The 25,630-nt window shown below is 49.4% G+C and overlaps 1 protein-coding gene across 1 annotated transcript in view; it reads right to left on the bottom strand.

Moving 5' to 3' along the window:
• Positions 1–10,033: 10,033 nt before the first annotated feature.
• LOC140385623 (serine/threonine-protein kinase H1-like) overlaps positions 10,034–25,630 on the bottom strand; it is a 93,360-nt gene continuing 77,763 nt past the window's right edge. The window contains exon 3 of the mRNA XM_072467956.1: positions 10,034–10,529. Within this exon, the coding sequence (XP_072324057.1) occupies positions 10,221–10,529 (309 nt within the window). The 3' untranslated portion in view covers positions 10,034–10,220. The remainder of the gene's footprint in view (positions 10,530–25,630) is intronic.

Here is a 25,630-nt window from a genome sequence, read left to right as displayed (position 1 = left end):
GAAGCAGGAAGGAGGGGGCGTCGCACGGTGCGAGCCGAGGTCATGGGGGGAAGCTGAGGTCGGCCAGAGTTTGCTGACTCCTGGGAGCAACATGGGGGGTGTAACTACGCTAGTGAGGGATCTAGCGGGGGGGCTGGGAGGGGGGGATTTACTGGGTTGCTGCTGCTGGGGAGAAGGGGGAGCTGGTATGGGGTGGGGTGGGCGGGGCGGGGGGGCACCGCCTGGGGGGGGACCCAGCTGCGTGGGAACCGGGTGAGGAGCTGGGTAAAAGGGGATGGCTAATCGACAAGGGGGGGGGGTAAAGAGCCCCCCAACCCGGCTGATCACGTGGAATGTGAGAGGGCTGAACGGGCCGATAAAGAGGGCACGGGTACTCGCACACCTAAAGAAACTTAAGGCAGATGTGGTTATGTTGCAGGAGACGCATTTGAAACTGATAGACTACGCAAAGGATGGGTGGGGCAGGTGTTTCATTCGGGGCTAGATGCGAAAAACAGGGGGGTGGCTATATTAGTGGGGAAGCGGGTAATGTTTGAGGCAAAGACCATAGTGGCGGATAGTGGGGGCAGATACGTGATGGTGAGTGGCAAACTACAGGGGGAGGCGGTGGTCTTAGTGAACGTATATGCCCCGAACTGGGATGATGCCAACTTTATGAGGCGCATGTTAGGACGTATCCCGGACCTAGAGGTGGGGAAGTTGGTAATGGGTGGAGATTTTAACACGGTGCTGGAACCAGGGCTGGACAGATCGAGGTCCAGGACTGGAAGGAGGCCGGCAGCAGCCAAGGTGCTTAAAGACTTTATGGAGCAGATGGGAGGAGTAGACCCATGGAGATTTAGTAGACCTAGGAGTAAGGAGTTTTCGTTTTTCTCCTATGTCCACAAAGTTTATTCGCGAATAGACTTTTTTGTTTTGGGAAGGGCGCTGATCCCGAAGGTGAGGGGGACGGAGTATACGGCCATAGCTATTTCGGATCACGCTCCACATTGGGTGGACTTGTAGATAGGGGAGGAAAAAGAACGGCGTCCACCCTGGAGAATGGACATGGGACTAATGTCGGATGAGGGGGTGTGTCTAAGGGTGAGGGGGTGTATTGAAAAGTACTTGGAACTCAATGATAATGGGGAGGTCCAGGTGGGAGTGGTCTGGGAAGCGCTGAAGGCAGTGGTTAGAGGGGAGCTGATATCAATCAGGGCACATAAAGGAAAGCAGGAGAGTAGGGAACGGGAGCGGTTGCTGCAAGAACTTCTGAGGGTGGACAGGCAATATGCGGAGGCACCGGAGGAGGGACTGTACAGGGAAAGGCAAAGGCTACACGTAGAATTTCATTTGCTGACTACGGGTACTGCAGAGGCACAGTGGAGGAAGGCACAGGGTGTACAATACGAATATGGGGAGAAGGCAAGCAGGTTGCTGGCCCACCAATTGAGGAAAAGGCGAGCAGCGAGGGAAATAGTGGGAGTGAGGGATGAGGAGGGAGAGATGGAGCGGGGAGCGGAGAGAGTGAATGGAGTGTTCAAGGCATTCTATGAAAGGTTATATGAAGCTCAGCCCCCGGATGGGAAGGAGAGAATGATGTGTTTTCTGGACCAGCTGGAATTTCCTAAGGTGGAGGAGCAGGAGAGGGTGGGACTGGGAGCACAGATCGAAATGGAGGAAGTAGTGAAAGGAATTAGGAGCATGCAGGCGGGGAAGGCTCCGGGACCGGATGGATTCCCAGTTGAATTTTACAGGAAATACGTGGACTTGCTCGCCCCGCTACTGATGAGAACCTTTAATGAGGCGAGGGAAAGGGGACAGCTGCCCCCGACTATGTCAGAGGCATCGATATCGCTCCTCCTAAAGAAGGAAAAAGACCCGTTGCAATGCAGGTCCTATAGGCCCATTTCCCTCCTGAATGTGGATGCTAAGATTCTGGCCAAGGTAATGGCAACTAGGATAGAGGATTGTGTCCCGGGGGTGGTTCATGAGGACCAAACTGGGTTTGTGAAGGGGAGACAGCTGAATACGAATATACGGAGGCTGCTAGGGGTAATGATGATGCCCCCACCAGAGGGGGAAGCGGAGATAATGGTGGCGATGGATGCCGAGAAAGCATTTGATAGAGTGGAGTGGGATTATTTGTAGGAGGTGTTGAGGAGATTTGGCTTTGGAGATGAGTATATTAGATGGGTACAGCTGCCGTATAGGGCCCCGATGGCGAGCGTGGTCACGAATGGACAGGGGTCTGCATATTTTCGGCTCCATAGAGGGACGAGGCAGGGATGTCCTCTGTCCCCATTATTGTTTGCACTGGCGATTGAGCCCCTGGCAATAGCACTGAGGGGTTCCAGGAAGTGGAGGGGAGTACTCAGGGGAGGAGAAGAACACCGGGTATCTCTGTATGCGGACGATTTGTTGTTGTATGTGGCGGACCCGGCGGAGGGGATGCCAGAGATAATGCGGATACTTGGGGAGTTTGGAGAATTTTCAGGATATAAACTGAACATCGGGAAAAGTGAGTTGTTTGTGGTGCATCCAGGGGGGCAGAGCAGAGAAATAGAGGACTTACCGCTGAGGAAGGTACAAGGGACTTTCGCTACTTGGGGATCCAGATAGCCAAGAATTGGGGTACATTGCATAGGTTAAATTTAACGCGGTTGGTGGAACAGATGGAGGAGGACTTCAAGAGATGGGACATGGTATCCCTGTCACTGGCATGGAGGGTGCAGGCGGTTAAAATGGTGGTCCTCCCGAGGTTCCTTTTTGTGTTTCAGTGCCACCCGGTGGTGATCACGAAGGCTTTTTTCAAAAGGATTGAGAAGAATATCATGAGTTTTGTGTGGGCCGGGAAGACCCCGAGAGTGAGGAGGGGATTTCTGCAGCGTAGTAGGGATAGGGGGGGGCTGGCACTACCGAGCCTAAGTAAGTACTACTGGGCCGCCAATATCTCAATGGTATGTAAGTGGATGGGAGAAGAGGAGGGAGCGGCGTGGAAGAGATTGGAGAGGGCGTCCTGCAGGGGGACTAGCCTACAAGCTATGGTGACGGCGCCGTTGCCGTTCTCACCGAAGAAATACACCACAAGCCCGGTGGTGGTGGCTACTCTGAAACTCTGGGGGCAATGGAGACGGCATAGGGGTAAGACGGGAGCCTCGGTGTGGTCCCCGATAAGAAATAACCATAGGTTTGCTCCGGGGAGAATGGATGGGGGATTTGGAACATGGCAAAGAGCAGGAGTAACACAATTGAGAGATCTGTTTGTAGATGGGACGTTTGCAAGTCTGGGAGCGCTGACTGAAAAATATGGATTGCCCCAAGGGAATGCATTCCGGTATATGCAACTGAGGGCTTTTGCGAGGCAACAGGTGAGGGAATTCCCGCAGCTCCCGACGCAGGAGGTGCAGGACAGAGTGATCTCAAAGACATGGGTGGGGGACGGTAAGGTATCAGACATATATAGGGAAATGAGGGACGAGGGGGAGATTATGGTAGATGAGCTGAAAGGGAAATGGGAAGAGGCGCTGGGGGAGGAGATTGAGGAGGGGCTGTGGGCTGATGCCCTAAGTAGGGTAAACTCATCGTCCTCGTGTGCCAGGCTAAGCCTGATACAATTTAAGGTGTTACACAGGGCGCATATGACTCGAGCACGACTCAGTAAATTTTTTGGAGTAGAGGATAGGTGTGCGAGATGCTCGAGAAGCCCAGCGAATCACACCCACATGTTCTGGTCATGTCCGGCACTACAGGGATTTTGTGTGGGGGTGACAAAGGTGCTTTCGAAGGTGGTGGGGGTCCAGGTCGAACCAAGCTGGGGGTTGGCTATATTCGGGGTTGCAGAGGAGCCGGGAGTGCAGGAGGCGAAAGAGGCTGATGTTTCGGCCTTTGCGTCCCTAGTAGCCCGGCGCAGGATACTGTTGATGTGGAAGGAAGCCAAGCCCCCGGGTGTGGAGACCTGGATAAATGACATGGCAGGGTTTATAAAGTTGGAATGGATTAAGTTCGTCCTAAGGGGATCGGCTCAAGGGTTCACCAGGCGGTGGCAACCGTTCATCGAATACCTCACAGAAAGATAGAGGGAATGGAAAAGAAGAAGACAGCAGCAGCAACCCGGGGGGGGGGGGGGGGGGGGGGGGGAGGAACCAGAAGGACTCTCAGGGATGTTAGTGTCTATGTATAATATGTATAGGTTGTTGTTACAGGTAATTGTATATTGGACTGCTAAATTTTATTTTTGGAGAGTATTTATTTGAGACAAGGCAGTTGCCATTTAGTTTTTTTTTTAATTTCGATGTTGTTTATATATTATTTATTTCTTACTTAAAACTGGCCATTGTTATTTATATTGTTATATTACTGTGTAAAGGATACACAATGTACTGTTATGGTTGGCCAAAAAAATTGAATAAAATATATTTTAAAAAAAAACTATATTAACATACTTGAACTGTGGGTAAATGCAATACCAGCTTTAACTGTTGACACTTGCCTAGTCCTAACCAGGTGATGCACTCAGCACATGGTGAATGTCTGTGTTGCAGGCTGTGAGCTCTGTGCTCCGAGCTGGCTGCTACAAGAATCAGCGGGAACTCTCCTGTCCCCTGTCTTTATAGTGTGTGTGCTCTCACTGGTGATTGGCTGCGGTGTTGTGTTTGCTGATTGTTGTGTATGCTGATTGGTCCCACTGCATGTCCATCAGTGTGTGTGTGTGTCTGCACCATAATATACTGGTGTATATTATGACAACCACCACGGAGATTTGGATCTCCCTCCCACGACAGACATTGGGATCCCATGGCGTATGCTGTGATGTTTCAATTGCTCTTCTTTTTTTAGAATTTAGTGTACCCAATTCATTTTTCCAATTAATGGGCAATTTAGTGGGGCCAATCCACCTAGCTTGCACATTTTTGGGTTGTGGGGGCGAAACCCACGCGAACACGGGGAGAATGTGCAAACTCCACACGGACAGTGACTCAGAGCCGGGATCGAACCTGGGACCTCGGCGCCGTGAGGCCGCAGTGCTAACCATTGCACCACCGTGCTGCCCTGCAATTGCTCTTCTAAATGTTTCTTAAATGTTGCGAGAGTTCCCGCCCTTACTACTCTTTTAGACAGTAAGTTCCAGATTCCCACCATCTACCAGGAAGGTGATGCAACAAACCCCGTGCTCTCACCCCACCTCAATTTTTGTAACTTTATGTCTTGTTAATGCCAGGCATGGGTTAAAAGCAGACTTAAATCTTCAGCTGTACTGCAAACAAATGCTGGGGTAACACAGTGTGTTACTGACTATCTTGCAGTAAAACATTGTTTTAAGAGGCATGTAAATTGACAGGCACAGCAAATTTATATCAGGAGCTGGATTCTCCGGTTCCCCGGCCATGTTTTTCTTGGCGACACATTGTTCGCTGGTGGCTGGGTCCTACACTCCCGCCGATTGTCAATGGGATTTTCCCTGTGTCCCGGGGGTGATCCACCCAGACGGGATTTGTAAAGGGCAGGCAACTAAACACCAATGTGCGGCGGCTCCTAAACGTGATAATGATGCCATCGGTGGAGGGAGAGGCGGAGATAGTGGCAGCTATGGACGCGGAGAAGGCCTTTGACCGAGTAGAGTAGGAGTACCTCTGGGAAGTGCTGCATAGGTTTGGGTTCGGGGGAGGGTTTATTAGTTGGGTTAAGCTCCTTTATAGAGCCCCGGTGGCGAGTGTGGTGACGAATCGGCGGAGGTCGGAATATTTTTGGCTGTACCGTGGGACGAGGCAGGGGTGCCCCCTGTCCCCCCTGTTGTTTGCATTGGCGATTGAACCCTTGGCCATATCGTTGAAGGAGTCTAGGAAATGGAGGGGGGTGGTCCGAGGGGGAGAGAGCATCGGGTTTTGCTTTATGCGGATGACCTGTTGCTGTATGTGGCGTATCCAGTGGAGGGGATGGTGGAGGTCATGCAGACTCTAAGGGAGTTTGGGGATTTTTCGGGCTATAAGCTCAATGTAGGGAAGAGTGAGCTTTTTGTAGTACAGGCAAGGGACCAAGAAAGCGGGATAGGCGATCTACCGCTGAGGAGGGCGGAGGGGAGCTTTCAGTGCCTTCCCATCGTGATCACCAAGGCCTTTTTTAAGAGAGTAGGCAGGAGTATTATGGGGTTTGTGGGCGAATAGGGCCCCGAGGGTAAGGAAAGGTTTTCTGTAATACAGTTGGCGCTGCCGAACCTAGGGAGCTACTACTGGACAGCAAATGTGGCGATGATCCGTAAGTGGGTGATGGAGGGAGAGGGGGCGGCATGGAAGAGGTTGGAGATGGCGTCCTGCAAAGGAACGAGCCTGGGGGCGCTGGTGACGGCACCGCTGCCGCTCTCGCCATCAAAGTACACCACGAGTCCGGTGGTGGCGGCAACGTTAAAGATCTGGGGCCAGTGGAGACGACACAGGGGTGCAATGGGAGCCTCGGTGTGGTCCCCGATCAGGGGTAACCACCGGTTTGTCCCGGGGAGGATGGACGGGGGGTTTCAGAACTGGCCTCAGGCAGGGATTAGAAGAATGGGGGACCTGTTCATTGATGGGATGTTTGCGAGCCTAGGGGCACTAGAGGAGAAGTTTGAGAAACCCCCTGGAAATGCTTTTAGATACATGCAGGTGAGGGCGTTTGTGAGGCGGCAGGTGAGGGAATTCCTGTTGCTCCCGGCACAGGAAATTCAAGACAGGGTGATCTCGGGTGTATGGCTTGGGGAGGGCAAGGTGTCGGCAATATACCAGGAGATGAAAGAAGAGGGGGAAGCGTTGGTAGAGGAGCTGAAGGGTAAATGGGAGGAGGAGCTGGGGGAGGAGATTGAAGAGGGGTTATGGGCTGATCCCCTAGGTAGAGTTAATTCCTCCTCCTCGTGTGCCAGGCTCAGCCCGATACAATTTAAGGTGGTTGCGAGGTTGTGTAGGTTTTTTGCGGTAGAGGACAGATGTGGAAGGTGCTCAGGGAGTCCGGCGTACCATGTCCATATGTTTTGGTCATGCCCGGCACTGGAGGAGTTCTGGAGAGGAGTGGTGGGAACAATATCTCAGGTGGTGAAAGTCCGGGTCAAGCCAAGCTGGGGGCTAGCAATATTTGGAGTAGTGGACGAGCCGGGAGTGCAGGAGGCGAAAGAGGCCGACATTCTGGCCTTTGCGTACCTAGTAGCCCAGCGAAGGATCTTGGTAATGTGGAAGGAGGCGAAACCCCCCAGCGTGGAGGCCTGGACAAATGACATGGCTGGGTTCATTAAGCTGGAGAGGATAAAGTTTGCCTTGAGAGGGTCTGTGCAGGGTTTCTACAGGCGGTGGCAACCGTTCCTAGACTATCTCGCGGAGCGTTAGAGGAAGGTCGGTCAGCAGCAGCAGCAACCCAGGGGGGGAGAGGAGGATGTCCTGTGAAGGGGGGAGGGGAGGGAGGGGGGAAGGGGGGTCTGCCTAGGGGGTGTTTGAGCAAGAGAATAAATGAAAGATTTGGGAAACTGGCATGTACGGGAGGGAGCCAGTGTACAAAGCTATGTAACATATTGTTTTACCATGTATATATCTTGCTATGTGTATTTTCTTTCTATTTTGTTACGAGGGGGGGAGGTTTATTGTTTGTAAGGGTGAAAAATTGTGTTAAAAAACTTTAATAAATATATATATTTTTTTAAAAGTCAATGGGATTTTCCATTGAAGCCACCCCACGTTGCTGGGAACCTTACCGGCGGAGGTGAGCTGCAGATGGGAAAAGTGACTCGCAACGGCTGGAGAATTCCCACCCAGATCCAAATCAGTAAAATCGTTTAATCACACTGAGCTTTCAACTGGAATGCTTCAATTAATATTATTTGTTTAAATCTCTGGTTTATCATTGCTGGTTCACCCAATGCACAGCAGAGGCAATACTTCATTCTCCACATCTGGGCTCTTAAGATTCAAGTAAAGAAAATCATTTTGCATATTTCTTTCTCTGTATTCTGAGAAAGGTATTGGTTGATTGTTGCACTCTAGATAACATATATTCTCTGAGATCAGCATGATCGGTTAATTCTTTTTTTAGTTTCAAAATATTTGACGAATATATATGTACAAAGCTTTTCTCAGTTGAAAAAGACCCCTAAAATTCTCAGATGGAGGAGTTTAACCTTTCAACATGATTAAAATATTTGTAGCTTTGATGGAGTCATTTGATATTGACTGACCAGGCTCCACTTTAACAAAAAGTTATTCATGTCATCTATCTGTGTTCATGGGCGCTATTCTCCCCGCCCCCCCACGCCAGGTGGGAGAATCGCCGGGGCGTCGCGCGAATTGCGCCACGCCACCCCGACCCCCGCACGCGATTCTCCCACCCCCCGGAAACCAGCGGCGCGCGATTCGCACCAGGCCGCTCGGAGAACCCGCGAGCGGCGATTCTCCGGCCCGGATGGGCCGAGCGGCCGCTACGACATGACAGGTTCCCGCCAGCGCCATCCACCCCTGGTCGCGGCCGGCGGGAACTCTGCGGGAACGCTGAGGGGGGCAGCCTGTGGGGGAGGGAGGGGGGCTCCTTCACCGGGTGGCCTCCGATGGGGTCTGGCCCGCGATCGTGGCCCACCGATCGACGGGCCGGCCTCTCCCCCCCCCGGGCCTACCTCCTTCCGCGCGCGGCCCCAGAACACTGGCGCCATGTTGGGGAGGGGCCGGCGTGCGTAAGCAATGCTCCCCCCCCATAAGCAGGATGGCGCTGCCCAACTGCGCATGCGCAGGATTGGGCTGCCCCAACTGCGCATGCGCGGGTTGGCGCGGCGCCGTAAGATGCTGGAGCGGCATGAACCGCTCCAGCGCCATGCTGGCCCTCTGTGGGGGCCAGAAGAGGTCATGCCCGGGCCCTGTTCACGATGGCGTTCACGACGGTGCAAACACTTGGCCTCCATATCGGAGAATCGCCCCCCTCATTCTTCATTTTCATAAATTCAATGAGCATGCAAATCTCAGAGTGATAGGGCTTATGGCCTGTCTGTCCACCTTCCTTACTCAGAGATAATTATGTCTTCACATACTCAAAAGATTGTGGGCAGTAACATATTCAAGCAATTTACTTCAGGTCCTCCTGATTATAATGTATAATGTCAAACATAATATTTAAGTTATATTTCCCTATTTGGTGCAAACATTTCACTCAGCAGATACAGGATCAATTTTATCACCTACATTTTGCAAGTGATATACTTAAATACATTCAACATAAAAAGCTGAAACCTATTATTACAAAAGAAAATATCTGTGTTTATGCCAATGAATAAGAAATACTTCATGAATTAGACCTTTTGGGATGCCATCATTGTAAGAAAATTTGTCCTGATTTTTGCCACTGTTTTGGTCAGGAACTGTGCGGTGATGCACTCAAAGTTAAAGAGTAGAACTTACTCTTCGGTCTCTTTGTCATTCTACTCACTGCCATTTTGATTTGGGGCCTGCAGGTAGGCAGCCGAAGATCCCTCCAGAGACTGTAGGAATAATCATTATAAAATAATTCAGGGTGCCATGATGTCAATAGGACCGTCTAGTTTCAAGTACCATTGGGTGGGGGGGGGGGGGGGGGGGGGGGCTTGGCCTTCATATACTCTCTTTAATGGTACATTAAAGTGGGCCATTCCAAAAATGAGGAGGTAGGTTTTAATGGCTTTAATGCTCCTTTAGACCCCACAAAAATGATCCCATCTGACTCGCAATTCTCTGGTGCCCATCCCTCCATTAAATTAACAACTCTGAAGATGAGCCATCAGTTTTCTCAACACTGGAATGCGCAGGCAGCTCATGAAACTTTGGAAATTAGCTGACCAACAGAATGGATCAGGCCTCTGACTGCTTTCATTGTATGGGTAACTGGCTTGATTCGCCTGCTTCGTGTCTGCTAAAAGGGCTTGCATTTAAATTGGTCCCTGTAATTCTTGCAATTAACTGAATGTCAGAAAAGATAAAAATAGTTTTGAATTTTATGTCTCATGGCATAAACATGTATATCAATCTTTAAGATGACACTAATTAAACAGAGATTCTAAAATACTGACAAACCTATTTACTTTAAAGTGACAATTGTTCAATAGTGAATGTTAGCTGCAATGTTGTGACTAAATGAATTGTTTGAGCATTATTTAGGCTATTTTAAATGGTGAACTAACCAATACAAATCAAGATGATTCAATAATTTCTTTGCATGAAGAACAGTTTAAGTAGCTGTAAGATCCTTGAGTGACAATCCAGTGATTACTAATGCTCAATATGTTGCTGGTACCATAGGTTAAACTCCCGGATTTCTTTCTCGTGTAAACGACGTGACTTGCTAGAACGGCTTGACTTGGTAGACTGTGCCGACTTAGAGCTTTGACAGCGGGAAGATGTCCTCCTCATCAAGTTCTGAGAGATTGACCGATGGAGGTTTTTCATAGACGACGAAGCTGCCATTGTCACAACCCATGGATGTTTCAAAGCTTGTGCAGCTGCCATTCTCTCATTAGGGTCCAGTGTGATTAGCCTATCAATGAAGTCCTTGGCAAGATTGGAAACATTTGGCCATGGCTGTAAGGAGAGTAGAATGTAAAGAAAGATCACTATTAATGCAGAATGTGATGCAAGATAACAATTAATTCATTAAATATAAAAAATAACCAGAACATCTATAGCAATGGCATTTCTTCCTACCCTTGCTTGTTACCCTGGGAGTTTGCCAAGTAATCAATCCTTGACCTCCTCCTCTTCCTTCCTACATGCCACCCTTTAATAACATAATTGCAGACAGGTACACCATTGGCACTCAAATCAATCTCCACTCATAAAAATGAAAGTCTTTCTTTTGTTCTTTCCTCTGCTCCATCTGTCATGTCAGATTGCCATCAAGACTTAGATGTGCTGAAAGTTCTGTGTTCTCATCACCAACTTCATTCCCCTTTTCAACTTTTGGCTCAGCCTTTAAGCCCATGTTTTCTTGATCAAAAAAGGCAAAATCCTGCAAATGCTGAAAATCTGAAATAAAAACAGTAAATGCTGGAAAAACTCAGCAGGTCTAGCTGCATCTGTGGAGAGAGAAACAGAGTGAACGGTTTGAGTCTGTATGGCAAGATGAGCCATACAGGCTCAAAACGTTAACTCTGTTACTCTCTCCACAGATGCTGCTAGACCTGCTGAGTTTTTTCCAGAATTTTCTGTTTTTATTCCACCTACTTCCACCTCAGTAACATTGCTCATCCTTGCCCTAATGTCAACCCATCTGCTGCTGAAATGTTGCAACATGCTGTTAAGGGATTGCAGAGCAACACTAGAAAGGAAGTGTGTCATGTGATCCAGCTATAGTTTCACTATTGCTTTTAAGCAGAGCACACACTGACAGCTCTCCTGCTGGGGTTTTCAAGTTTTACAACCGTGAATATCTGTTCTCATGTGCCTAGTCTCAATAAATGAACATACAAGGTGTTTACCCAATTTCTTATGAATGGTTCTTTTATATCATTATAAAAACACAGCATGGGGCGGGATTCTCCTGCCCGGCAGGGCGGGGGGTTCCGGCATAATGGAGTGGCGGGAACCACTCCGGCGTCGGGCCGCCCCAAAGATGCGGACCTTTAGGGGCCAAGCCCTCACCTTGAGGGGCTAGGCCCACACCGGAGTGGTTTCTGCTCCACCGGCTGGCGGGAAAGGCCTTTGGCGCCACGCCAGCCGGCGCTGAAAGGTCTTCACCGGGCGACGCATGCACGGGAGCGTCAGCGGCTGCTGACGTCATCCCCACGCATGCGCAGTGGAGGGGGTCTCTTCCGCCTCCGCCATAGTGAAGAGCATGGCGAAGGTGGAAGAAAAAGAGTGCCCCCACAGCACAGGCCTGCCCGCGGATCAGTGGGCCCCGATCGCGGGCCAGGCCACCGTGGGGGCACCCCCCGGGGCCAGATCGCCCCGCGCCCCCTCCCAGGACCCCGGAGCCTGCCCGCGCCGCCTTGTCCCGCCGTTCAAAAGGTGGTTTAATCCACGCTAGCTGGAGGGGGTTGACAGCGGCGGGACTTCGGCCCATCGCGGGCCTGAAAATCGCTGGGGGTGGGCCCGCCGACCGGCGAACCGCGATTCCCGGGCCCGCCGAATCTCTGGTGCCGGAGAATTCGGAACACGGCGGGGGCAGGATTCACGCCAGCCCCCGGCGATTCTCCGACCCGGTGGGGGGTCGGAGAATCGTGCCCATGGTGTGCAGCAGTGGTTCCTTCTAAATGACATGATGATCAGTCTGGCAGAAAGATTAAGCACAGGTACGACATGGTGAACAGCCTTAGCCCATGCTACATAGCATGAGACAACCCTTGACTTTAGATCAGACTGAAAATGGTTTGCAGTGATCGAAGAACAATACAGCACAGGAATAGGCCATTCGGCCCTCCAAACCTGCGCCGACCATGGTATGTGTCTAAACTAAAACCGAATGCACTTATGGTATCCGTACCCTTCCATTCCCACACTATTCATATATTTGTCTCGATGTCCCTTAAATGCTGCTATCGTACCTGCTCCCACCACCTCCCCAGGCAGTGTGTTCCATATATTTACTACTTTCTGTGTAAAAAACTTACTTCGCACATCTGTTCTAAACTTTTCCCCATGCACTTTAAACCTATGTCCCCTAGTACTTGACTCGCCTACCCTAGGAAAGAGCATCTGACCATCCATTCTGTCCATGCCATTCATAATCTTGTAGACCTCTATCAGGTCGCTTCTCAACGTCCGTCATTCCAGTGAGAACAGCCCGAGTTTATCTAACCTCTCCTCATAGCTAATGCCCTCCATACAGGCTCAGCCATGCAACATCCTAGTAAACCGCTTTTGTACCCTCTCCAAAGCATCCACATCCTTCTGGTAGTGTGGTGACCAGAATTGTATACAATATTACAAATGAGACTTCACCAGCTGCAACATGACTTGCCAATTTTCATATTCAATGCCCCGACCAATGAAGGTCAGCATGCTGTATGCCTTCTTGACCACCTTATCCACATGCGTTGCTACTTTCAGTGATCGGTGGGCATGCACGCCCCGATCTCTCTGCCTGTCAGTACTCGCAAGAGTTCTACCATTTATTGTGTAATTCCTACATGCATTGGACCTTCCAAAGTGCATTACCTCACATTTGTCTGGATTAAACTCCATCTGCCATTTCTCCGCCCAAGACTCCAACCAGTTTATATCCTGCTGTATCCTCTGACAATCCTCTCCACTATCCGCAACTCCACCAATTTTTGTGTCGTCTGCGAATTTACTAATCATACCAGCTCCATTTTCTTCCAAATCATTTACATACACCATGAACAACAAAGGCCCCAGAACTGACCCCTGTGGAACGCTGCTAGTCACAGCCTTCCATTTAGAAAAGCACCCTTCTACCGCTACCCTCTGTCTTCTGTGCCCTAGCCTGTTCTGTATCCAACTTGCCATCTCTCCTCTGATCCCATGTGACTTCATCTTTTGTACCAGTCTACCATGAGGTACCTTGTCAAAGGCTTTACTGAAGTCTTATCCACATGCAAGTATACAACATCTACTGCCCTGCCCTCATCTATCATCGTTGTCACTTCCACAAAAAACTCGATCAATTTAGTGAGGCACGACCTCCCCTTCACAAAACCATGCTGTCCATCACTAATAAGTCCATTTGTTTCCAAATGTGAGCAAATCCTATCTCTAAGAATCTTTTCCAATAATTTCTCTACCACTGACAAAAGGCTCACTGGCCTATAATTTCCTGGATTATCCCTGCTGCCCTTCTTAAACAATGGAACAACATTGGCTACTCCCCAGTCCTCTGGAACTTCACCTGTAGCCAATGAGGACACAAAGACTGTCAAGGCCCCAGCAATTTTCTCCCTTGCCTCTCTCAGTATTCTGGGGTAGATCCCATCAGGCCCTGGGGACTTATCTACTTTAATGCTTTTTAAGTTGCCCAACACCTCCTCTTTATTAATATCAACATGACTCAGAATATCTACACACTCTACCCTATACTCCTCATCCACCAAGTCCTTCTCTTTGATGAATGCTGAGGCAAAGTATTCATTTAGTACCTCTCCTATTTCCTCTGGTTCCATACAAAGATTCCCTCCAATATCCTTGAATGGACCAACCCTTTCTCTGGCTACCCTCTTGCTCTTGACATATGTATAAAACGCCGGAGGATTTTCCTTAATCCAGTTTGCCAATGACATTTCATGACCCCTTTTAGCCTTCCTAACTCCTCCCTTAAGTTCCTTCCTACTTGCTTTATATTTTTTAAGGGCTTTATCTGTCCTAAACAATTTAGGCCTTACAAATGCTTCCTTTTTCTTTTTGACAAAGTTCATAATATCCTTTGTTATCCAGGGTTCTCTATACTTGCCATTCTTATCTTTCATGCTCACAGGTACATGCCAGTCCTGAATTCTAATCATCTGACATTTGAACGTCTCCCACATGCCGGATTTTGATTTTCCCTCAAATATCTCGCCCAGTCAACACTCTCCAGATCCTGCCTAATTAATGTTGTAATTAGCCTTCCCCCAGTCTAACAACTTCACTGAGGACCACTCTTGTCCTTTTCCCATAAGCAGCTTAAAACTTACAGAATTATGATCATTGTTCCCGAAATGATCTCCTACTGAAACTTTGATCACCTGGCCGGGTTGACTTTCCAGCACCAGGTCTAATATGGCCCCTTCCTGAGTTGGGCTATTTACATATTGTTTCAAGAAACCCTCCTGGATGCTCCTTACAAATTCTGTTCCATCCATGCCTCTAGCAGTAAGTGTATCCCAGTCAATATAGGGAAAGTTAAAATCACCCACCACAACAACCCTATTGTTTATGCATCTTTCAAAGATCTGTCTGCATATCTGCTCCTCTATCTCCCACTGGCTGTTAGGAGAACTGTAGTAAACCCCCAACATTGTGACAGCACCCTTCCTATTCCTGAGCTCTACCCACATTGCCTCGCTGCCTGAACTCTCCAAGGTCTTCTCCCACAGCACAGCTGTGATATTCCCCTGAACCAATAATGCAACTCCCCCATCCCTTTTGCATCCTCCTCTATCCTGCCTGAAGCATCTAAATCTTGGAATGTTTAGTTGCCAATCCTGTCCCTCTTTCAAACAAGTTTCTGTAATAGCAACAACATCAGGGCAGCACGGTAGCATTATGGATAGCACAATTGCTTCGCAGCTCCAGGGTCCCAGGTTCGATTCCGGCTTGGGAAACTGTCTGTGCGGAGTCTGCACGTCCTCCTCGTGTGAGCGTGGGTTTCCTCCAGGTGCTCCGGTTTCCTCCCACAGTCCAAAGATGTGCAGGTTAGGTGGATTGGCCATGATAAATTGCCCTTAGTGTCCAAAATTGCCCTTAGTGTTGTGTGGGGTTACTGGGTTATGGGGATAGGGTGGAGGTGTTGACCTTGGGTAGGGTGTTCTTTCCAAGAGCCGGTGCAGACTCGATGGGCCGAATGGCCTCCTTCTGCACTATAAATTCTATGATAATCATAATTCCATGTACTAATCCAAGCTCTAAGTTCATCTGTCTTACCTGAAATACTCCTCGCATTGAAACTAATGCACCTCAGTCCACAGGCCCCGCTGCGTTGACCAACTGCTCCCTGTCTGCTCTTCCTCTTAACCTTACTGGCCTTCGTCTGTAGCTCTCCCTCAGTTATTTCTCCCACTGACCTACTGCTCTGGTTCCCACTAACCCCCCCCCCTGCCATATTAGGCAGTTCAATCTGTTTCTCTGCTTTCCACTTTTCTCCTGACTAGCTTTTGTTTCTGTCCCCTCTTCACTACCCTCTGGCTTCCTGCATTGGTTCCCATCCCCCTGCCAAAATAGTTTAGTGTTGGAGAGTGTTGTTAACTACAAGGCTAACTGCACGGAAAAGTTCTCAAGACTCAAACGGGATAGCGCTCAAGTAAAGAGTTGGTAAGCAGGCGAATCCCTCTTGGTGAGATTGCAGTGCATGGCCTGTCAGTTCCATGAGTGGGATAGCATGTTGAGAGAACCAGCACTGGGTTGTGTCAGGAAAAGTGATCGACTATGGTGTGGTCCGGATCAATAGCAATGGAGAGAGAGGCAAACAAAAAATAGATAAACAAGGCCATCATAAAAATCAGGGGCGAAATTCTCCGGAAACGGCGCGATGTCCGCCGACTGGCGCCCAAAACGGCGCAAATCAGACGGGCATCGCGCCGCCCCAAAGGTGCGGAATGCTCCGCATCTTTGGGGGCCGAGCCCCAACCTTAAGGGGCTAGGTTGGCGCCGGACGAATTTCCGCCCCGCCAGCTGGCGGAAAAGGCCTTTGGTGCCCCACCAGCTGGCGCGGAAATTACATCTCGGGGCAGCGCATGCGCGGGAGCGTCAGCGGCCGCCGAGGGCATTTCCGCTCATGCGCATCGGAGGGAGTCTCTTCTGCCTCCGCCATGGTGGAGACCGTGGCGGAGGCGGAAGGGAAAGAGTGCCCCCACGGCACAGGCCGGCCCACGGATCAGTGGGCCCCGATCGCGGGCCAGGCCACCGTGGGGGCACCCCCCGGGGCCAGATCACCCTGTGCACCCCCCCCAGGACCCCGGAGCCCACCCGCGCCACCTTGTCCCGCCGGTGAGGTAGGTGGTCTAATCTACGCCGGCAGGACAGGCATTTTAGCGGCGGGACTTCGGTCCATCCGGGCCGGAGAATCGCGCGGGGGGGCCCGCCAACCGGCGCGGCACGATCCCCGCCCCTGCCAAATCTCTGGTACCGGAGACTTCGGCAACCGGCGGGGGCGGGATTCACGCCAGCCCCCGGCGATTCTCCGACCCGGCGGGGGGTCGGAGAATCTCGCCCCAGGTTGGAGAAGGGTGCAATTATACCAGATGGCTTCGGGAGTTGCTGAACAATGAATTGAATAAAACAAAGAGGGGATATTGTCAGGACGTCCACAAAGATTTCCATTTTGATGCATTGATGAATTGGGATGCAGCTCACCGACTAATCAAATTCAAACTGAATAGAGCCATGGTTTCTTGATTCAAATTTATCTGAACTAGATAAGCAAGCCATAAAAAGTTGCCTAGTAATTGCAAAATGAAGTTCGGAACACATCAGGTTTAACAGAACAAGAGCTAAAGGATTCCTAAAAGCTACTGACCATGTGTATTCCTTGACTAGAGTTCATGTCATTTCAACAATAGCCCACAGAATCCATAGATCACTAAATCAGCAAATGCAGAGAAAAGAGTCCCACGTAGACCAGACCAGGTAAGGATGGCAAATTGAAAAATTAGATTTTTCAATTGCAGAGCTAGCAGGTAGAATTGTTGAGTTGATAATCACACCTCCTCCCATGGAGCGTTCTGGAAAGATCTGTTGGACAAGCCCAAAACATATAGCTTTGAAGGACTGCTCAAGATTGCGCATAAGAGTGAAGCGATCCTTGCAAGTCAACAAGGCTTACAAATCCAAAACACAACCCTGATTTTCGGCACACTAGAACACCCACACCTAGCAAGACTTGTGGAAGGTGTGGCCTTCTGAATACACCAAAGAAATGCCTAGCTTTCCAGCAATTCTGCACGGCATCTGGCAGAAAGGGCCATTGTCAGTGACAATGCACTCGAGCAAAGGCTGATGAGGTTACAAAGAGCCATGCACTGATCCAAACAGAGCATACATAATGGGTACATTCAAGCAATACGAAACATATAGATGAGGTGATTGACAAACAAGATAATGGCAATGAAGGGCACAAGACAAAATGTGGTGAACAAATCTCGTGGAAAACGCAGATACCGTCACACCTGAAATTAAAACGATCTGTCCTAAGAAAGTTGGCAACTAGTCATTATTAGCCAAGATTGAGACGGGGCAAGTGCCAACGTACCACCCCTGCACATTCTAAAAGACATATATCCACACACAAGGAAGGTCGTGGCAAAATCAACTGTTGTAAAGCTTTCAGTGTACAACGGTTCTCTAATCCCCATGCAGATTACATAGTACGGGAATGCAAATACAACCAATCCTCATGGGTGCCACAAATATTCTACATCGCGGAGACTATAAACCCAGCAATTGCAGGCCTACCTACATACTGTGATCTCACAGTAATAACAATCCATGGGGGTACTCGGACATCCCAAGGCAGATGTACCTCAAAAACTACTCCAATTGTCTCCATTCATGATCGAACAATGAAAAATCCAAAACATTTTGAGAAAATTGGAAGTTTCAAGGGAACTACAACGTAACACTTGCTGAACAATGCATGTCTATCCATTGATCTACCACATAAGTGCAATATCCAGGGTAAACGAGAAGAAATGGCGGAAGACTATCATTCAAGAGCACAAAGAATGGTGCAGCTCAATTAAGTGCATCATAAAGAAGGATGGATCATTGAGAATATGCTTTGATTACATTTAAACACAGGTTTGAAACATTGCTCTTTTATAATACCTACATCAGAAGAATTAAATCTAAAGTTTGCAGGTGCAAAATTATTTTGAAAGCTTGATGCAAAGCATGGTTACTTGTCATTACATCTTACAGAGAAATACCAAGAGCTCTTTTTATTCGTTCAGGGGATGTGGGCGTTGCTGGTAGGGGCAACATTTATTGCCCATCCCTAATTGCTCTTCAACTGAGTGGTTTCCTCGGCCATTTTCAGAGGACATTTAAGAGTCAACCGCATTGCTGTGGGTCTGGAGTCCCATGTAGACCAGACCAGGTAAGGCTGGCTTTTCCTGCCCGAAAGGACATTAGTGAACCACATTTTGTATCCCATTCTGATATTACTATTTCCAATGACATTCTTTCAGGCTATTTGTTAGCCAGGATCCTTTTCAAGCTCACATGGACCGCATTCAAAGCACTGCCAGGATACATCTGTATCATGGATGACACTGCCTGGGAAGAACAAAGCAAGAACGTGAACATAATCTGCATTTATTGATGAAAGTGGCACTGAATGAAGGATTGGTGCTCACCAACCTGAAATGTGCCATCAACATGCAGTAGATCAATTTCTTGGCTTCCATCTATTCCAGTGCAGGCATATGTCCCAAAAATAGAGGATATTAAAGCCATGCCAACTCCTCAAGATAAGAAAGATCTTCTATGATATCGAGGTCTCTTTAATTTCTTATCTCCATACATTCCCAATTTTACTTTACATGCTCTTCAACAAGAGAATTGTTGAGAAAGGATGTGCCTTTCTTGTGGCATGATGATTCCTTGTATTGCTTTGAAACACTGAAGCAGTCATTATCATAGAATTTACAGTGCAGAAGGAGGCTATTCAGCCCATCGAGTCTGCACTGGCCCCTGGAATTTGCAGCCCACTTAAGCCCACACCCGTAACCCAGTAACCCCACCTAACCTTTTTGGGCACTAAGGGCAATTTAGCATGGCCAATCCACCTAACCTGTACATCTTTGGACTGTGGAAGGAAACTGGAGCACCCGGAGGAAACCCACACAGACATGGGAAGAACGTGCAGACTCCACACAGACAGTGACCCAAGCCAGGAATCGCACTGGGACCCTGAGATGTAAAGCAACTATGCTAACCACTGTGCCACCGTGCTGCACTAGCAGAAGCATTGGTATTGCAATTTTACAATCCTAAGGGACAGCTATGCTGGAGATTGATAGCTGATAGAAAAATCTGGGAGCATTCATACTACAACACGGCAAACCAATTCCATTTGCTTCAAAACCTCTGTGTGTAATGCAACCCAGCCACTCCAACATCAAGGGGAAAAACAAGCTTCAGTGTTTACAATCATGCATTTTTATTCCTTTCTATTGCACTATTGAGAAGGAAGTAATAATTGGCTATGTTGATGGTGTGCATTGTAACTTCCTCTGGGTATTATGTGCAACAAAATCCTAAAACCATTCTTGACAAGGTCCCACATGAGAGACTTATTACGAAGGCAAATGCACATAGGGTACAGGGTGATTTGATAAGGTGGCTTCATAGTTGGCTTAGCAGTAGGAGACAGATGATGATGATAGATGGCTGCTTTAGTGTCTGGAAGCCAGTGACCAGTGGCGTATCACAGGGACTGTGCTGGGCCCCCTATTGTTTGTCATTTATATAAATTACATAGATGACGATGTGGAGGGTAGGATCAGTAAGTTTGCGGATGACACAACGATTGGCCGGGTGGTTAACAATGAGGTTGAGTGTCTTGGGTTACAGGAAGAAATAGATGGTATGGTCAAATGGGCGATAAGTGGCAGATGGAATTTAACCCTGAAAGTGTACGGTGATACACTTTGGAAAGAGTAAGTTGACCAAGAAGTATTCAGTGAATTGCATGACACTGGGAGGTTCTGAGGAACAAAGGGACCGTGGCATATTTGTCCACAGATCTCTGAAGGCATAAGGGCTGGTTAATAGGGTGGTGAAAAAGGCTCATGGGACACTTGCTTTTATCAAATTGGGCATAGATTGCAAAAGCAGGGAGGTCATTATAGAGCTGTATGGAGGTTTGGTGAGGCCACAGCTGGGGCGAGATTCTCCGGTATCGGCGTGATGTCTGCCGACCGGCGCCAAATACGGCGCGAATCAGTCCGACATCGCGCCGCCCCAAAGGTGCGGAAGTCTCCGCAGCTTGAGGGGCCGAGCCCTCACCTTGAGGGGCTAGGCCCGCGCCAGATTGGTTTCCGCCCCGCCAGCTGGTGGGAAACGTCTTTGGTGCCCCGCCAGCTGGCGCGAAACTGACTTTGCCGGGCGGCGCATGCACGGGAGCGTCAGCGGCCGCTTACAGCATCCCCGCGCATGCGCAGTGGAGCGGGTCTCTTCCGCCTCCGCCATGGTGCAGAGCGTGGCGAAGGCGGAAGGAAAAGAGTGCCCCCACGGCACAGGCCCACCCGTGGATCGGTGGGCCCCAATCGCGGGCCAGGCCACCGTGAGGCACCCCCGGGGCCAGATCGCCCCGTGCCCCCCCCAGGACCCCGGAGCCCGCACGCACCGCCGTGTCCCGCCGTCCCAAAGGTGGTTCAATCCACGCCGACTGGCGTGGGTTGACAGCGGCGGAACTACGGCCCATCGCGGGCCAGAGAATCGCCGGGGGGGGGCGGGGGGGGGGCGGGGGGGGGGGGCCGCCAACCGGCGCGGTGCGATTCCCGCCCCCGCCGAATATCCGGTGCCGGAGAATTCGGCAACCGGCGGGGGCGGGATTCATGCCAGCCCCCGGCGATTCTCCGACCCGCCGGGGGGGTCGGAGAATCCCGCCCATGGAATACTGTGTACAATTCTGGTTGCCACCTTATAGGAAGGATGTAATTGCACAGGAGAGGGTGCAGAGAAGATTCACCAGAATGTTGCCTGGGATGGAACATTTAACTTATAACTAGAGATTGGAGAAGGTTGGGTTGTTTTCTCTGGAGCAGGGAAGATTGAGGGGTGATCTGATTGAGGTGTACAAGATTATGAGGGGACTAGTTCCCTTTAGTTGAAGGGTCAGTTACGAGGGGACACAAGTTCAAAATGAGGAGTAGAAGGTTCAGGGGGGATTTGAGGAAAAGCTTTTTTATCCAGAGAATGGTGATGGTCTGGAATGCACTGCCTGGGAGTTTGGGAGAGGCGGGTTGCCTCACATCCTTTAAAAAGCATCTGCATGAGTACTTGGCACGCCATAACATTCAAGGATATGGGCCAAGTGCTAGCAAATGGAATTAGGTGGGCAGGTCAGGGCCTTCCATGTGTTCGTGCAGACGCGATGGGCCGAAGGGCCTCTTCTGCACTGTAGTATTTTGTGATTCTGTGACTGATAAACTGTTTTAAATATTAGGCAGAACACAGAAAGGAAATCTTCTCTTGAAGTTTTAATATAAAGTCTTGGTAAAATAATACCACGTTAGTGTTGTAATGTTGCAATATCAGAAGCAAGTGCTTTATCTGAAACAGGATGTGAAGTATAGTCAGGAGATTACTTTAGATAAACAAATATGAGAAAACAAGCAATGTGTTCCCAGGCTACATGGGGTGGTTTAGGCAGAGCTCCAGTTCCTCAGTATCATTATCCTTTGTTGCATTCTTCAATGTTTGTGTGAAGGGAGTGGGTGGGGGTTAGGGAGCAATGCTGACAGGATAAGCCTGAGCTTTGTATGTTTGAGAGCCATCATAGTTATATTGCTGACCCTGTCATGGTTTACACACAGCTCACATTTTACGAATGAAGAGGAACTTTTTAAAAGCTCCCAGTATTTTGTTGAGTAACAATGTTATTAAATAAGGAGTAGAGAAAATGGTGCACGGTTTTTCTTTGCATTACACAGGATGGCAGGACCTTGTGAAGCCCCCGGAAGCAGAAAGCGAGCAGGATGGTTGCACTTAATTGAGCGGGATGCAAAATGTTAGCTTCCCGATGGCAAAATGGAAGTTGGATATTAAGTTGGCGCCGAATAAATGTTCAATCGCCTGTTCTGATTGCAAGTGATAGGAAATTATTTTTAATACACTTATGCTCACGAAAAGACAATTTCACCAGATTAAATTGTATCTTTGGAATTAAGAATACAGCAAATGAGAAATACGTGTCTTCAGATTCATGACTGGTTAAAAGTGTAGCTGGCACGGTAGTCTTCCTGGTAGATTTGGACTGAATAGGAGTTTACTTGTATGGGGAGCTTTGTTGAACCAGGGAAGAGGAGGCATTGAGATCAGGCGGGGCTGTGAAAGGGTTCGGGGTGTGGCTGATGAAAGGAGGGAAGGAGGTTGCTGTGAAAGGGGAATGGAGTATGTCTTACTGAAGGAGAGGTAGAGGCTGCAGTCCTACGAAGGCTCATGGGGGGGGCAGAGGGAAAAATTTGGATGACACAGGGAAGGTTAATGTCCATAGGTGGTAGGTCAAACATAATTGTGGGGACACCAAGGGTAATGGTAAGGTCCTGAGAGTCGAGGGTATCAGAGAACAAGTCAAGAATGACTCACCTGAGGCAGGAGCTATGCTCCGAAAGCTAGTGATTCCAAATAAACCTGTTGGACTTTAACCTGGTGTTGTAAGACTTCTTACTGTGCCCGCCCCAGTCCAACGCCGGCATCTCCACATCAAGGATGATAGAGGGAGATTTGAGGATGATTGATGGTAGGGCGGGGGTAAAGGGTGGGGTCAGTTCCAATGTACCGGGGTTGAATGATTGTGATGGGGAAAAATCTGGGGTGAATGTTCGTTGCTCAAGGGCGATGGTGAGTTGGTCAAGGGTCACCAAGACAGGGCAAGGGTGATGAAATGAGGGTTGGGGTGAAGGAGGGAAGGTCAGAGGTGACTGAGGAAGGGTGCAGGGTAATGGCTTCCAGCTCCACGTCACTGTGTGAGTGTGCAGTTACATAGCTGACAATACAAAGAGGTTTCAGGAGTACAGGTCGAGGATGGAGATGTCTATAGTGGGATGGGTGGGACAAGGTGTGGTTTATCGAAAGTATAGGGTTGCCTATCTTTAAGCAGACGTGCTCAGGACAGGAGAGAGGGACTTAAAGATTGGGTTGGCCAGAATTTAGCCTGCTTTTTGTTCACAGTTTACTTCAGGCAGGCAAAATGGTTCAAATGCACCTACTGCTTCTGATAGCTCTGGCACAGCTGGAGAGAAACTGGCAGAGGATGGCCCAGGGCCAGGCATGGCAATGATCAGAATACCAGTAACGGATGCCAGGAGAAGGTCAGACAGCTCAGGATGCTTGCAACCAGAGCCTAGTGAGACGCCATGCATTGGCATGTAATAGAATATACCGCAGTCAGAATAATTACCTGTAAATATCAGAAGGGCAACGTCAGAGACAGCTGAGGATGTCACAGGCTTCTGTCATTATTTCAGGATAACTTGCAACCTTGCAGATTGGGAGGCAATCCATTGCCAGTAGCTTTAAAAGTCACTGTCGCATTAAATTTCCCGGCCACTGAATTGTTTCAGGTCTCCACAGGGGACATGTTTGGCATCTTACAAGTGCATCAGGGAGGTCACAACTACCCTGTTCAGGAGAGCTAATGATTTTGCACAATTCACCAGAGTCTCAGAGAGTCAGGCAGTCAGAGCTGTGGGATGTGATGCCATCGCTGGATTTCCACAGATACAAGCCACACATTTGGTGCAGAGAATTGCCTGGGAGCAGCTAGAGACCTTCATAAACTGAAAAGATTTTCACTCTGTCAGTGTGCAGCTGGTCTGTGACCAAATGAGCAAATCCTTCAGGTGTGAGCTCACTTCCCACGGAGCTACCTGGCTCTTACATCCTCACTCACTCTAAGGTGCCACACTTCATTAGTTACTGAAAGGGTTGCCCATGGGTGATAGCGGGATATCCACAGAAGATCAGGCTCATAGCACTTGTGTGGAACCCAGAAAGCCCAGCAGGGGAGAGGTATAAAGCTGCCATGCCTTAACAAGGGCAAACATGGAGCAGACCATGAGCTTGCTGAAGATGAGGTTCTGCTGCTGGGACGGCTCAGTCGAGCACTTCAGTGGTCACCACAGACAGCCTTGAGGGTCATTGTGGTCTGCTGCTCAAAAAGGACCTTCTTCACCTTCGGGGCTTTCCCGGCCCATATAAAACCGAAGATCGCGGCGTTCATTTTCCTAAAAAATGCCTTGGGGATAAAGATTGGGAGACACTGAAACACAAACAGCAATCTCAGGAGGACTGTCATTTTCACAGTCTGTACCCTCCCCGCCAATGACACCAGGAGCACGTCCCACCTACGGAAGTCCCCTTTCATTTCCTCAATCACCCTGCCCAAATTTAGTTTATGAAGCTGACCCCAGTCCCTTGCCACCTGAATCCCCAGATACCTAAAACTCCTTCCCACCACTTTGAACGGCATCTCCCTCAGTCTCCTCTCCTGCCCCCGTGCCTGGGTCACGAAGACCTCGCCCTTGTTCATGTTTAGTTTGTAGCCTGAGAACCGGCCAAATTCCTCTAGTATTTCCATAATTCCTGCAATCCCCCCAACGGGTCTGTTATATACAGGAGCAAATTGTCTGCATAGAGGGAGACTCTATGCTCCACCCCCCCCTCTCACTATCCCCCACCAAATGTTCGATGCCCTCAGCGCCATTGCCAAAGGCTCTATGGCCAGGGCAAACAGTAGTGGGGAGAGTGGGCACCCCTGCCATGTCCCCCTGAACAGACTAAAATACTCTGACCGGACCCAGTTGGTCCTTACATTCGCCACTGGTGCCTGATAAAGCAACCGAACCCAGTCCATGAATCCCTGCCCGAACCTTCCCACAGGTACTTCCACTCCAACCGATCAAAGGCCTTTTCTGCATCCATGGCCACCACCACCTCGACCTCGCGCCCCTCCGCAGGCATCATTATCACATTTAGGAGCCGTCTAATGTTGGACGTCAGGTGTTGTCCCTTCTCAAATCCCGTCTGGTCCTCCCCTATTACCTCCGGAATACAATCCTCTATGCGCATGGCCAAGATCTTTACCAGCAATTTAGCATCTACATTCAACAGGGAGATCGGTCTATACGACCCACAACTCTCCGGATCCTTATCCCGCTTCAAAATAAGGGAAATCAATGCCTGCGATAACATTGGGGGGAGCACTCTCAGCTCCATGGGCTCATTAAAAGCCTTTACCAGGAACGGCCCTGGCAACCCGGAGAACTTTTTATAAAACTCAACCGGGTATATATTAGGTCTCGGGG

Source organism: Scyliorhinus torazame, chromosome 11, assembly GCF_047496885.1.
Source record: "Scyliorhinus torazame isolate Kashiwa2021f chromosome 11, sScyTor2.1, whole genome shotgun sequence".
NCBI classification, from domain to species: domain Eukaryota; kingdom Metazoa; phylum Chordata; class Chondrichthyes; order Carcharhiniformes; family Scyliorhinidae; genus Scyliorhinus; species Scyliorhinus torazame.
The sequence above is the reverse complement of the archived record's forward strand: the minus strand, read 5'-3'. Positions and strand labels throughout refer to the sequence as shown.